This window comes from Panthera tigris, chromosome D4 (assembly GCF_018350195.1).
Source record: "Panthera tigris isolate Pti1 chromosome D4, P.tigris_Pti1_mat1.1, whole genome shotgun sequence".
Classification (NCBI taxonomy): Eukaryota; Metazoa; Chordata; class Mammalia; order Carnivora; family Felidae; genus Panthera; species Panthera tigris.
Window position 1 is genome coordinate 80,384,109 of NC_056672.1, and position 15,544 is coordinate 80,399,652.

Sequence of the window (15,544 nt, forward strand, 5' to 3'; positions counted from 1 at the left end):
CTGTCGAGGCACAGAAAATGTCAAGGGAGAAGGGGAGCCAAGCTCTTGAGTCTCCGCTGCCTCCCCTGCGGAGCGATGGCAAAGCTGATCCTGCAGGGCACCAAGGGGTGGACACAGCGTGTGATCTGTGTGACATCTGCCACCGTGCCCGGCATTGGGCAGGCATTTCACACCCGACGCTGACGTAACGGAGGCTTCGCATGCACTGGCGGAGGACCTGCTGTTTTCACTGCTCTAGAAGCCACCAGCTGATGTCCTGCCATCGTTTGTCACCTCTGGGGGCCACACCGATTAAGTGTCAGCCCCAGAGAGAATTCCTGTCCTTCCCTGTCCTAGCCATCCCATTTTGGCAGCTTGCCCACTGAGTAGAGAAAACCTCCGAGTCCGCTCTCTTCTCAGAACCAACTGTGTTTATTATCAGCATGTCACAGAATTGAGAACGTCCAGGGATTCCAGGGACCAGTGGTGCTGATCTCTCATTTTACACCTAGGACACAGGTTTAGAGAAGTCTTCTGACTTGCTCACGGCTACGCAGCTAGTTCAGGACCTCATTTTCTCTTTCCTTTTGGCAGAAGTTTAATTCTGTTTGGTTGAAACTGTGGGGACCCTGAGGAATTTGGTAGGTTAGTCTAAAACTCTCACTTGGGCTGACCCAGTGAGACCAGTATTTTCACTGTGCCATGAGTGAAGAGAGGGGACACGTTTAACTCCTGTGACCTGCCAACTAACAGCATCGAGTCAGTTTTAGGTGTTGGGAAACTCTTGTCCCAGGGACCTTGTCTACTCTCCAAACAGAAGAAATAGAAGGGACTATTGACCCTCTCACTCTATCCCCCTAGACAACTGGCTGCCACCAGTGAAGGGATGGTGATGTCCCGCCCTGACCGCCACCACTCTCCTTGGACACCTCCTCCATGGAGAACACCTCTGCCTGCCCGAAACTGTGCTTCCCTTTCTAGGGGCACAGGATCTTTGCTCAGACTGCTTTTGGGGGGGAAGAAGCGGGAGCAGGGTGGGGGGGTCTGGCACTCAGGCATTGGCAGAAGGATCAGGGAGGCAAGGGAGGGGTGGCCTGGTTGGAAGTGAACCCAGAACTCCCTCTCACTTAGAGGGAGTCATCAGCCGCCTCCAACAGACTAATTCACAACCCCTGGTCCCAGAGGAAATCATTATGCCTAATTATTATTATTAGGCATAATGACTAATTAGTAAAAATAGCTACCATTTACCGAGTGCCAACTTATGCCTGGTACTTAATGCATATTATTTCTCTTTTCCTATTTTACACTTCTTTATTTTCTATTTTCCTAATTATCAAGTCAATATAGGTTCATGGGAAAAAATATTTAAAGATACCAAAAAAGCAGAAAAAGGGGGTAAAATTCACCCTTTGTTTCACCATCCACCTTCAGCCACTGCTAACGTACTGGAGTTTTCTTTCCAGGATTTCATCTGTCTTTCCGTTTCTCTTTTTCGTTGTGTGCGCGCACACAGTATGTGAGATTTAAGACAGCTGTGATCACATTCCCCCCCCCCCCAAATCACTTCTGACTCCCACAGTATCCTGTGAGTTGGGCACCATTATCTCCATTTCACAGATCAGGAACCGGAGGCTCAGAGAAGATAAGTAATTTGTCCAAAGTCGCACAGCGGACAAAGGGTTGGACGGGAATTCCTATCAAGCCTTTCTGCTGCTGAAACCTGTCTCCCCACCCCCCACCAACTCTGCCGTGTTGCTTCCCACACACTAAGGGAGAATCGGGGTCAGTTCTAACTACATCTCTGCTTCTGCGACCCCGTTCGCCTGCCCGTGCCCGCCAGACCACACTCTAGGAGTTTTCGAGGCACAGAAACCGAGAGGGGTAGCCACAGGTGTAGGAGATGTAGACGAGTTTAGCTACGTCGACTCCACTGGCCAGTACCTGACTACGGGAAGCTGTGATGAAGGCATTCTGTCAGAAACCGGAGGGAATCTGTGTTTTCTGTCCGTATAGATATCTGGAAAGCTGAAATCAGAAAGCATAATGAACTACTGTTTGCAAGCTGGTGGGCACAAGACAAACGCAAGTAACTTCTACAGGGCAGCTGAGAGATGCTCAGGATGCCTCCGGCGGGGCCTGCAAAGGGCCTGGACACCACAAACACCCCGGAGGGGAGGGGGCCGTGAGAACCCGGGTTCCACATTTCCTCAAATGGTTGGAACAAAGCCCGAGGGCACAGGCGTCTCTAAGTTGGCACCGAGCGTGACAAGCGGGCAAGATAAACGTGTGGCCCTTCCTACGTGTCGAGCACGGGGCAGAGGGGATGTGAGATGAGTAAGACAGTGCCCCTGCCTGCACGGGCTGCCAACTGGTGCAGGGAGACACCTAGAGAAAGAGTGTTCCATTACGATGCGGTAAGTGCCGAGACATAGCTACAGAAACCCTTTTTGTTCAAAAAGCCGCCAGGAAGGGGATTCGTGACTGAGAAGACGCTGTGTGACGAAGGGCAGGAACGACCTGATTAAAGCCCGTTCCCAAAATGCTACGTTCAGACCGACATACAACAATAAAGGCAGAGAACGAAAGACTATATCTTATCTTTATCTTATCTGTCTCAAATTTAGGAACGGTAAGTTGCCACACTTGGTCCCTTGATATTTTCCAGGATCTTCCTCCCTCGCAGTGTGAACAAGATGTCTAGAGTATGTTTTGCTTTGCTGCAGACAACGTTCACCTTGAGCCTTATTTCTGCACGCATGGGCGTGCGCGCGTGTGTGTGCACACGTGTGTGTGTGTGTGCACACGTGTGTGTGTGTGTGTGTGTGTGTGTGTGTGTGTGTGTGTTCCACCATCTGAAGGTTCGGTCATCTCTAACCTAATAACCAGGAGCTGTTGACTCTACCTTCTGGATCCTGCCAGAGCCACAGGATGCTGTGAATGTTCACGGCTTGGAACGTTCCCACCTTCCGTTAGGGGCTCAGATCCAGAGGTATTTCCTAACATCCACCCCTGCTAGTGCTGGGGGCCTCAGCCCTGCTTCCTGACTCCTGGAGGAGCCGCCACCCCATCGGCCCACCTCCCCCTGGGACCCGCTCTCCTCTTGACAAATGGGGGAGGTCAGTTCTGAAGCCCCAGGCGCTGCCCCCTCAGCTCCCTAGCTCACTCACCCTCCTCTGTTCTGCCTTTCCTTCTCCCCCTTCCTTGCTCACTGCCCAGACCCTCTTGTTCTAATTATTCCCGACAGGAGTGACTCACGCTTCTCAGATGTAGGAACAGAAATGTTGTGGCTGCACTGAAAGGTATGCGGAAGGAAATCAGCAGACGCCTGAACTTCGGCCAGGGGGACGAGCAAGGATGACCACACAGGCCCCAGTGCAGCAGGAGCGGGGAGCCCCTCCTCTGCCCTTCTGGAAGAGGCCGAGGCATCCAGCTTGGGTTCAAATCCCAACTCTGCCTCCTGGATGCTGGGGGACATTGGGCAAGTCACTTGGCTTGTCTGATCCTTTCTTTTCTCATCCTTTAAATGAGGATAATATCTCTCTTGCAAGTTGTTGTAAAGATTGTGATATTTTATATAAACATAAGTATACATATATATATATGAGATTATATATACATATTTTTTATAAGTCATTTCAAAGCGTTCACTTTACACACACGCGTGCACACACACACATACATGCACACACACCCCCCCTAGGTTTAAACAGTGGCTGGCACAGGGCACTCCCCCACCTCTCTGGGCTGGCCGTGTCTACACTTCATAAATCTGTCACACAGAACAAATGCACCGGTATAATAGAGAGTATCAGATAAATGTAAAGTATTTAAAGAAAATACTGAGGTGTATTTTTTCTTCTGTGCTTTGAACGGAGTAATATTTATCCTGTCATTTTACAGCTAGGGGCTTGCTGGTTTTCCCAGCACAGCTCAGGGATACCAAATATAACGTGGGTTAAATATACAGGCCGACTTGGCTTCATACACTGTGTATGAAAATGAAACATAAACGGCTCGGATTCCCACATTCCTGATGGAGCCATCTTTGGAAACAGCATTTTCTCTTTGAAGAAAGTACTAGCAACTAAAAATGTTCCCATGTTTAATAATGATCGTCAAAGGGACATGGACAACGTCTTGTCTTTTATACATTATTACGCTTTTAGTATACGGTTCATCTGGAGCGACACCAGCCAGCCCCTCGCAGCTGGAGACCCGCAGAGCCCTGACCCTCTGCCAACCGGCTCAGTACCGTCCACACCTGGGGCCAGTCCCAGCCCAGCAGGTGGAAGCTCAATGGTCTTCACCCCGGCATCGTTCTTTCTGCTCTAAGCCTGGAATCCTCGTGCTTAAGAGGAAACTCAGATTCTAGCAGCTACCAACCCCTTATGGAGATGGTCAATTCCATCCAGTGGGGTTCCTGCCTCAGTGCCCGTTTGGTAATCTAGGAGTTTCCCACTAGGACAACACCCTGACCATTACCCCCCTGCCCGTGCCAAGTCCTCGCCTGCTGCCTCTTCTTCCGGGACGGCAGTGGCCATTCTTCCGGCCACTTTGTGCCATCTGGGTCCAGCTGTGAATGACCTGAGCTCATGAAACCATGAGGCCACCAGCAACTAGTTGACGTGTTGACTGGCACCTGGCCTCCCATGCTCCTCCTGCCATCGTGGCAGCTATGGACCCAGGCGAGTCCAAGCTGTGGTTGGTCACGCTCTTCCACTCTGAAGAGCTCTGCGACTGTTCTGCGTCATGTTGCCCAAGCCCTCAAACCTCAGAATGTGCTGGCCTGTGCTGTCCATTCCTACCCAGCGGTCCCCTCTAACATTGCTGGTTTTAATGCTGTAATATCACATTTCCTGATACACGCAAATGTATATACACACACAAATATAAAAACATAGGTGAGATCACACAACTCTCAACCATCATCTCACTGTCAGAAATGATCACTGTTAATATTCTGGTAAATTCCCTTCTACTCCTATGCACATAATTTTGTCACATAGTTGAAATCATACTATACACAAAATTTTGTGGCCTAATTTTTATTTGGCGTTGTGTTATAAGCACGTATCTGCCATGTCACCAAAATTATTTATGGAAATCTTTTTTTTTTAAATGTTTATCTTGAGAGAGAGAAAGAGACAGAGCATGAGCAAGGGAGGGGCAGAGAGGGAGAGGGAGTCACAGAATCTGAAGCAGGTTCCAGGCTCCGAGCTGTTAACACAGAGCCTGACGCGGAGCTCGAACTCATGAATCGTGAGATCAGGACCTGAGCTGAAGTTGGATGCTCAACCAGCTGAGCCACCCAGGCGCCCCTTATAGAAATCTTTCATGACCGAGTGACTTCCCTCAAGCTAATGGCTATTTCAATTCTTTCTGATTTTTCACTACTTGGATATACATATTTAGACAATACATCTCTCTCATAATTTTGGATTATATCTTTGGTATAAATTCCCAGAAGTGAAATTTCTCAGTCAACAGGTATTAACATTTTTAAGGCCCTTGTTCTATAATCTTGCTTTAGTCCATGACCTTCTAAACTGCTAGAGAATGAAATCATAGTCACCAGTTCAAAGCTTTTCTATCTATAATCTTTTGGTTGCCATGAACTTAACTATTGAAATCACAATAAAATAGGGTGACACATTTTTCTATTAATTTCAACACAAATATGGGTTTAAAAATATTTCACATAGGAGTGTGTGGAACTAGAAGTAATGAGATTAAGCAATATTTTCAAGTGACCCACAGTTTCTTTCCTACTAATAAGAAATAGTCATTGAGATTTGTATCTCTAATTATTTTTTAGATTCTTCTTCTCACAGCTATGAATCTGAATCTGAGTCAGCACCCTAAACAGCCAGAATTGGAAACAGCGAACTCTATTTTTGAGTTTCTTATGTAGAATGTGAACTTGGGATGAGCTGCTCAGAATTCATTTATGTAATTTTTTTTTTTTTGAAATATCTGTCTTCTCTGTGAACCCTCCCATGATTTCTCCAGGAAAAATTAACTACCCTTCCTCCCATAGCTCATCGCTAGTGCCTCATTTAACACTTGCTATGGTCTTCATCATATTTGAGTTATTTGTTCAACTTGCCCATCGGCTGGGAGCTCCTAGAAGGAACAACCTAGTGTGATTCCCAAGACGTACAATAGGCATGCAACATACAATAGGCATGCATAAACAGGATGAGGATCCATTTTCAATTTGCCAGGGAGCATGTGGATTCTGCCTTGCTCGGAATCTGGTGCATAGGATGGATCCGAAAGAAGAAACGGAAGGAGGTCCATTGCCAGCTCGGAGGCTGTCCACAGAGCAGTAGTCAGAAAACGAGAAAAAATACCAGAAAAAAAAATGTCTGTGGTTCCAAAACGAGAGAAGACCCCATTCATTATTTCACAGATATTTATGGATTACCTCCCGGGTAGTAGGATGGTGTTAGATGATGGAATCCAGAGAGGGAGAGGAAGCTCCTTCTGCCTTGCCAGAGCTCAAGGGGAAATAACAGTGGAGGTTGGTTGCCGTGGTCCTACTAAAAGGTTATCCACGGATGAGGGAGAGGACATGTGCAAAACCGGGATAGACTAAGAGATAGTTTGGTCCTACATTCATCAAAGACCACCACCTTCAGTCAGTTATCTGCAGATCATTCAAGATTCTTCCAAACGATCACCACGCTGTGTCTAGAACATCCGCTCACTATTTCCATGTGGTAGCAAACTTTAAGGATGGGCAAGCCCTTTGAAATCTGCTAAATCTTACTACAAATTTCTCTAGGAAGTCTTACAGAGAAGCTGGTTGGCCATGAAAAATCTATTACTTCTAACCAAATGGATATTTTAAAATATGTTATATATAATTGGGAGAAAAATGTCTAAGGCCTAAGGGTAAAGATTCATTAAGACAAAGCACAGAGGGGTGGGAAGCTTGGGAGTAAGACAGCCAGGAATAAAATTCCTGGGCTGCTGGTTCTTGGTCCTATCACCTTAACAAAATGCTTAACCTTTCTGGGGATCAGCATTTTCATCTGTAAAATAGGGATGATGATACCTATGTCCTACAGAAGGAAGGAAGAAAAGTGGGAGTACGAAGAAGAGGGCTGTCCATGCAGGTGAGGCACGGACATCTAGCACCCAAACAAAAGGCAGGTGCATTGCTTAAGAGAAAGGAGAATTCTGGTGAGACCAGCTGTCAGGTGACTTGGATTCCAGTCCCAGCTTCTCCCACAGTAGCCACGAGACCCAGAGAATTCCATTCCCTCTAACAACCTCCATTTTCCCATCTGTAACATGAAAAGGTTGGAGGAGGCGACCTTATGGCTCCTTCAGGTTCTGACAGTTAAGCAGACCCTTTGTTTCTCTCTTCTAGAGTGTGTGAGGTGTTGGGGCACCTGGGTGGCTCAGTCATTTGAGGGCCTGACTCTTGATTTCAGGCTCAGGTTGTGATCCCAGGGTCTTGGGCTCGAGCCCCACATGGGGCTCTGAGCTGAGCATGGAGCCTGCTTGGGATTCTCTCTCTCTCTCTCTCTCTCTCTCTCTCTCTCATTTTCTTCCTCCCCAACTCATGCATGCACATGAACTCTCTCTCTCTCAAAAATAGAAAGAAAGAAAGAAAGAAAGAAAGAAAGAAAGAAAGAAAGAAAGAAAGAAAGAAAGAAAGGAAGAAAGAGAAAGAAAGAGAAGGAGGAAGGGAGGGAGGGAGGAAGAAAGAGAGTGTGGGGCAGGGGACAATCCCCAGCTAAGAGCATTGCCAACCCAGCCATCAGGACTGACCCGCCTGCAGACTGCCTTGTCTCCAGGTTGGAGACTGCCCGTCCAGCTCACCACACAGAGTAATTAATTACTACTTGTGAAAGATCCCACCACGTGCTGGTGTTTCATGAGCAATGAAGAGAGACCCATCTCCCATTTTGACAGTGCTGCACTGAACATTCATAAAATATTGAAGTAACTAATGAAGTCGTTTTTCATTTCAATGGTGGTTGTCTCTACTTATCTCTACATTTGTGTGTCCGTCCAGTCACAGATTTCTTCAACTAGTCAGAGCGCCTATTATGGGGAACAGACATGCAGACGTGTTGCTTGTCCTCGGCTGGGGCTCCAGGCCCGTCCCCTTGGTGCGTAGGTGGCTGTGTTCTCCCTGGGTCTCCACACTGTCCCCTCTCTGTGTGGCCCTGTGTCCAAATTTCCTCTCCTTGTGAGGACAGCGGTCCTATAGGATTAGGGCCCACCCTAATGACCTCATTTTAATTTGATTATCTCTATAAAGACCCCATCTCCAAATAAGGTCATATTTTGAGTCACCAGGGGTTAAGATTTCAATCCATACATTTTGAGAGTGACGTTATTAAGCCAAAAAAGGGAGTCAACTTATTCATTCGTTTGTGCATTCATTCTTCCAACCCTAATCAAGTCCCTACTATGTGCCAGGCATTGCACTGGGTACTGGCGATCCAAAGGCAGTCTTAGCACAGAGGAGTTCAATTTGGCAGAAGCATCACCCACACAGACAGGTCACTGAGTGTGGCATACATGTGAAGCATGAGGTGGGCACAGGGACAGAGCAGCTCTCTGCTCCCCGGAGGGTTCAGGGCCACTTCCAAGGCTTCCGTGAGGTAGCCAAGAGATGAAAGTCTTGGGTAGAGCCTTCATTTGGCAGGGAGAGAGGGGGAGAGAGAGAGAGAGAGAGAGAGAGAGAGAGAGAGAGAGAGAGAGAATTATTCCTGGATCTCATGCAGAGGACACGGCATGCGTGAACAAACAGGAGCTTGGCAGGAAGGGCATAATTCTGGAACTCAAGAAATGGGGATGGAGCCTAGGGCCATGTTTGCAGCAAGAGAGGAGAGATTTAGGGTAAAGACTGATGTGGTAATTCTCATGCAAAAACCATGTAGTCGAGAAATCTCTCCCCTGTCCAAACCCAGACACCCAAGCACTTCCTCTCTCTGTTTAAAACACTACTAAGAACTAGGAGGCGAGAGAGAAGCCCTCTCTCTCAGAGAAGCTCAAATGCAGATCCCAAAGTTCATGCCCTGAAGTTTATGTCTGTGAGTGAGGCCAGCCCCTTGCGGCATCACTCTACCCCTATATACTCTTACTCTACACACAATGCTGACAACTTGGTGAGCTCATCTTCAGACCATCACATAGCACAGTACAGCCAGCAAATAGAAGGGACGCCACAGGATGCCACAGCCATGCAGTGTGCAGCATAGGAAGTGACAGCCTGAAGGCAGAGGAGGAGGTAGAAAAACCCTTCAGACCTCTTCCGGGGCACCGATACATCGCAGAACAATTTAAAACCAGTTTGCCGAATCATCATTCAATTAAAAAGCCAAATTCACTGAAATGTATTTGAGAAGCCAAGATACCCAGCAAGACTGAAAGGGTTGGGTGTTTAAAGGGTTAAACACAGACCACTTAGAAAACCAAGGACTCCAACTCCCCAGGGGTGCCCAATAGCCCCAGACCCACAGGACCTGCTTGAGGCAAATGAGTGCTCATGGGCTGGGCTCCCTCCGTGTTTTCTGTTGGAAGGGGCTTCAGGAATCACTTGGGCCAAAGTCTCCCTTTAGGCCCAAGAAAACGAGGCTCAGCGTGGGGCAAGGACTTGCCTGGAACCGCCCAGCAAGAGCAGAGAGCTTGAGCTGCAACTGGCTTCTCTTGACCCTGCCTCCTAGGGCTTTAGGGAAACGCCAGGTGAGGGCATTTGGGGCAGCTCTGCAAAGCAGGACCCAGGAGGACTCTGAATCCCGGAGATGTTCTGGGCTAGTGGAGAGAGGGGGCTGGGGCATGTCGGGTCCTGGAGTCGGGAGGACTGCTACGGCCACTGTGACAATTCTTCCTGCAGCTCAACAGTCCCATTACCTCTCTGGACCCTCCAAGCAAGGCGGTAAGGTAAGCAGGGCAGAAATTATTATCTCAGAGTGCAGATAAGGCAACTGAGGCCCATAAGGGGAGAGCTACTTTGTCCACATGATAGAGTGTGCAGGGTTGGAACAAAAAATGTCATTATAATATTATATATAATAATATTATATACAATTATAAATTATTATATGTAATGTATATGTAATGTAATGTATTATATGTAGTATGTAATATGTATGTAATTATTATATGTAATGAATTATATAATATATAAATAATTATATATTTAATGTATAATAATAATTATATATTATATATTTTATATACATTATATTAATATGATATATATTAATATATTATATATTATATAAAATATGTAATAAATTATATAATATATAAATAATTATATATTTAATGTAGAATATTAATTATATATTAATTATATATTAATTATATATATAATTATATATTATAAATATAATATATAATTATATATGTGTATATATAATATATATATATTATTTAGTCATTACTTGGGCCAAAGCATGTCACCGAGCAGCAGTGAGCATCCAATGGCTCGATTTCAGATGCTAACCCCCATTATAGTTGCCTCTCTTTCTGCCAGTGCGGTAAACGTCCCCGCTTTTTGTGCAGCCCTTTAGAAACTTTCCAGTTCCTTCACAGTTTCCTTGTCAGCTGAGCGTAACAGTTTGGAAAACAGTGGTGCCTCATTACAGCTTCAAACCAAACACCAATTCCAGCTCTGTAGAGCAGCGGTTTTCTTTAGAACACATTTATCACTAAAACAAAGGGCTGTGGGCTTGGGAGCAAGTGATGTTTTGAGCTGTCAAGACAGCTGGAGATGTTTGGGAAAACAATTTTTTTTTTTTTGAGATAATGCTTGCTTTGTAGGTAGGTACAATTTCAATTTTTTTCCCCCGTAAATTTACATTTTTTAGATTGCACGGGAAAGAACCGGGATATCTTTGATCGTCTCAAATATAATTACTGTTTTGACTACTAAGTCAACTTTGCGATACTTAAAAAAAAAAAAAAAGGCGAGTCACCAAATATAACCATGCAGTTTGCATTTCCTCATCATTTTAAAAGGCATATGGTGGCTTTTTTGTTAAAGGAGAGAGCGAGTAGGAATCCTGCAGGTATTTTTTTTAACGGGTGGGTCAACGGTGGTGCACGTGCTAATGGGTGCACAGCTGTATATGACCGTGCACCTATATTTAAATAAAGCCTGAGACCTTGCCAAGTACATCCACCCCCGTTTTGTCCCTGGTCCTCACAGCGGCGCCGTGAGGGAAACAGGGTGAAGATGGCCAGATGAGGCATCTGAGCATTTATTCGACAAATATTTACAACTTTCTACTCTGTGACAGGCCCTGCACCCGGGACTCAGGGGAGAGAAACACCTAGTGCCCCCTGCTCCCAGGGAGCTCGCGTGGGGCCGTATGTGGGGACTGGGCTCCCGGCTGTGTGGACCTCCTCATCCAGGACATTTGCCACTCTAGGACCTGCTTCCTCTCAAACCTGCAACCCATTCAACTCAAGAGTGGGACTTCCTTTTGGAAGAGCTGCCTTCTGGTCCGGGTGTCCTGAGCACCTTGACGGGGCGACTGGCACCATGTGGTGGCCACTGGGCCGCTGTGGCCAAGCTGAGGAATCATCTGGGACACTTCAAACCCAGGTCTTCAGGGGGTGCGCCCACCTGAAGAGACACTCCATCCTTAGGACTCCCCCCCGCCCCTCCTCCCCACCTAATAGTACCTCCGTGTTTATAATCCTCCCAATACAAAATGTCTCTGCACGCCTCTCTGCCTTTGTATAAGCTGTCCCTGCTGCTCAGAATGCCCTTCTCTGCCCATATACCATGCGAGCCTCTCTATGTCATTAAAACCCAACAGATGTCACTTCCTACAGGGCGCACCGCTCCTGCTCTGCATCAGCTCTGAACCATGTTCAGAATTCCACTTCAGACATGTCACCCTATATTGTGATTTTCTTCTTTATACGTCTCAATCCCCTATCTTTGAGCATCTTGGGGGGGGGGCGGGCTGTGTTCTCTGACTTTCTGCATCGTCAGCACTTGGTCTAGACTCTGACACACGGCAGATGTTCAACAACGGTTTCCTAAATGAATAAATAATACTAAGCATTCAGTAAGCACCTAGAATGTCAGGGGTTCTAAGCACCGAGATTATCTCTAACCCTCATGATGATCCCCGGAAGCAGGCATTATTTTTCTCACTTCACAGATTAGAAACCCGAAGCTTGGAGAAATTATGAGACTCACCCAAGATCAGAGTCAGAAAAAGAAAGAACCAGATCCGAAGCCAGGTTTGTCTGACTTCAGTGCTCTTTCCAAGGTGTCACGCTGTCCCCCAGGCGGGGCACGTTCCCCCAGGCGGTCTCTCCTGCACAGTTTGATAAGGGACGCAGGGAGCCCTCCCAGCTGTACCCCCTCCTCCACTCACCGGTTCCAACCCCAGCAAACAGGCCAAGCCAAGGAGGGTTCTGTTCAGAGGTCTCCTGGCAATTCATCTGTCAATGCCCCTCCTTTCTGTGTATCCTAAGAGCACTTTCCGCAGCATGGATCCGAACAACAAGACTTGAAGCACCTCGCTCTTAGTGATCTCGACTCAGAGTTTCATTTTTCTACATCACTCTGACTGCTTCTGAAAATGGTCAAAGACCAGATCTTACCGAGACTAATTATTTCTTTAAGATGTACAGATCCATCCGTTGGCGAAAACAAGGCCAGGAGGCAGAGTTAAATTACATAGTACATCACTGTCCCCGGCATATTCATCTCTGCCAGTCTGTCAGTGTAAAAATTTACAGCAGATATTATCTCTTTGAAGGGGTTCAAGTCCTAGAAAATACAAGCTAAATTTTAAATAGAATTTTAATTTTAATGAAAGCTTCAGGGAATGCTGTTTGTGTTGCGTATCTTTCATACCTGGTGATTAAGTTAATTTATGCTTAATGGAAAAGGATATTTCTAATCCCCAGACAGGCTCAACATCTGTCTAGGACTGTGTTTTTGGAAGCTGTAAGCTGCTTGTGATGGATGTCATATAGCCAGGACGCTACTGAACTGACACCTGAAGGCTATGTATAAGGAGGACCAGGGACATTATGTCTCTGCCCAGTGCTTGCGTTGAAATCAAATCAAAGTGCCAAGGATCTCATTCCGCCAGCCTTTGGAAACCCTGCCTCCTGCTCGTTCATATTGTTCCCCGGACAGGCCTGGGGAAAGGAGCTGGGTGGTGGGGCTCTGGATCTAGCATCCGTGCTTGGTGAAAACGAGCAGTTCTCGACCCTCGACGCCATCTACCAGCCGGTGCTCGGCTGGACGCTCTGTACACACTACCTCCTTTGACTCTCACAACAATCCTGAAGGTAGCGACTATTATCCCCACTTCATGTTTGGGGAAGCCGAGGCTCAAAAAGGTGAAACAGCTTATGGCGAGGCGGCTTATGTAGTATCCGATTGGGAGAGAGGCTGTTTTGTTTCTTTGTCCTATAGTAGAGGGCAGGAGTTGATAAACTATGGTCCTTGGGTCCAAACCAGCTTGCCATCTGTTTTTGTAAACAAAGCTTTATTGGGACACAGTCGCATCCATTGGATTTCATGTAGCAAATACTGTGAAGATACAGTCCATGGCTTCAAGGAACGTAGGCTCAGGCAGGACTTCCAAATAAACTGGTAAGTCTTTCACTGTCTCAGTAGCCCCCAACCTGCCCAGTAACAGACCCGGAGGCCCGCTCTGCTGTTGCCTTTCCTAGCAGATCGCTCAGGCATTCCTGACCGTTCCCTGGGAGGGTCTCCTGAGCGTCCATGAACAGGGCCGGCCAGGGTCCTCGAGAAGACATCTTCCTCTCCTCACAGACTCCCAAGGGTCCACTCCCACTGGAACGTCCTTCCTTCCAAGCTGGGCTGCCATCTGAGCACCATCCATGGGAACAGGGCTCATTCTTCATACTCCCTAAGCTTCCAGCCCTTGAATGGAGCTAGGTTCCATGGAGACGTGGCAGGGGGGGTGGGTAGACGGGGGGTCAGAGGAGAGCCTGTCTCACCTGTGGCTTCTCGTACCCTGCTTGTGGCAAGTGTCACACAGGCCCTCTCACCCAGATTCATCAGCTTCTGCCTCTCAGCGCCTCTTTCACTGGAGCTTATAACCAGAGCCAAAGGTCAAGGACAGGAACATGCACCACTTCATCTCCATTTCCTCCCCACCGTGTTGCTCTTCACGTGACCACAATGTCACTCCCAGCGACAGCAAAGCCAGATGCTGGTGGTGGCGGTGGGAGGGGCCCTGGTCAACGATTCTCCACCAGCGATTCCTAGACATGAGATTAAGTGAGTGTGCAGCCATCTGATGGGTGAAACGAGAAAAGTAAGCAGAGTTGCACGTGTGAACGTGTGAGCGTGGGTGTCCATTGTTTCATGAAATCAATCTCAGTATGAAGTCAAATATTAGGCAGCTATTAGACTATTTTGACATATGAAAATGTCAATTTCACATGGTTCCAGCGAATCGTTGGTACCTGATTTTTTCATAACGTCCTCACATGAAAAAATAAAATGTTGGCTACTTTCTTTGTTATGTCCACCTTTTTTTTTTCTTTTTACATTTTATTGGTTTATAAAGTCTGAAAGTCCAGAAATTACTTATCTTGTACCAGCAGCAGCTGGCTCCAAAACACCCTCATGAAATTTGGCATTGGCTATCAAACTTTAAAAATTGCCTATCCTTTGTCCCAGTGACTTTATTTCTAGAAATCTACCCCGCAGAAATATTGGTACATGGAGACACACACACACACACATACACACACACACACACACACACACACGCCGGGCAGAACTGCTGAAATGTGGGAACATGAAAATAACTTATGTCTCCATCATCGGGCGATTGGTTATAAAAAGTATGGTACGGCCCCAAACTGGAATAACACTCAGGCCATAGAAATAATGTCTAGATCTGGACCCACAGATACAGAAAGCTGTCCTCACGATGCTGATAAGTAAACACAGGAAGTCACAGAGTAACACGTGTGTAGGACATCGTATGATTCCATTTTTATAAAAATTACAATAACAAAATGAATTCACCTCTCCTTGGAGGTTTGTATATCACATAAAAGTGTTTGAAAGGATAAAAGCAAATTGTTCAGAGCAGTTATCACTGGAAAGTAGGGTTGGGATTGAGGGAAAGAGTGGGAAGGTTTGACTTTGCAATGTATATACTTTATGTATTGTTTGAATTATTATTTTTTACTTAAAAAAATTTAATGTTTATTCATTTTTGAGAGACAGAGAGAGAAAGCGCGTGAGCAGGGGAGGGGCAGAGAGAGAGGGAGACACAGAATCGGAAGCAGGCATCAGGCTCTGAGCTGTCGCACAGAGCCCGATGTGGGGCTCGAACTCACGGACTGTGAGATCATGACCTGAGCTGAAGTCGGGTGCTTAACATAAGACTGAGCCACACAGGCAGCCCTATTGTTTGAATTATTTAAAAGTAGGATGTATTAGTACTTTTGTAATTTGTTTAAACAAAGAAATAAAAAACAAGACGTGGCTATACAGTGGTTTTTCCAAACTGTATGAAAGTGAATACAGAAAAAGGGGAGAATTCATTTTGATTCTGGGGTTCAGAGAAGG

The 15,544-nt window shown here is 46.5% G+C and overlaps 1 protein-coding gene and 1 long non-coding RNA gene across 8 annotated transcripts in view; one reads left to right on the forward strand and one right to left on the reverse strand.

The window, feature by feature from the left end:
* TTLL11 (tubulin tyrosine ligase like 11) overlaps positions 1-15,544 on the reverse strand; it is a 237,066-nt gene that overhangs the window by 59,342 nt on the left and 162,180 nt on the right. For 6 of the 7 annotated variants that reach the window (XM_007094509.2, XM_042963438.1, XM_042963436.1 and 3 more), the window contains one exon: positions 1,924-2,007. The exons of the other annotated variant lie outside the window; for it this stretch is intronic. In XM_007094509.2, the coding sequence (XP_007094571.2) occupies positions 1,924-2,007 (84 nt within the window). The remainder of the gene's footprint in view (positions 1-1,923; positions 2,008-15,544) is intronic. 7 annotated transcript variants of the gene reach the window in all.
* On the forward strand, positions 1,554-3,402 carry LOC122232941. Its single transcript, XR_006210328.1, has 3 exons — positions 1,554-2,611; positions 2,869-2,971; positions 3,227-3,402. It is a non-coding gene; the product is annotated as an uncharacterized LOC122232941 (long non-coding RNA).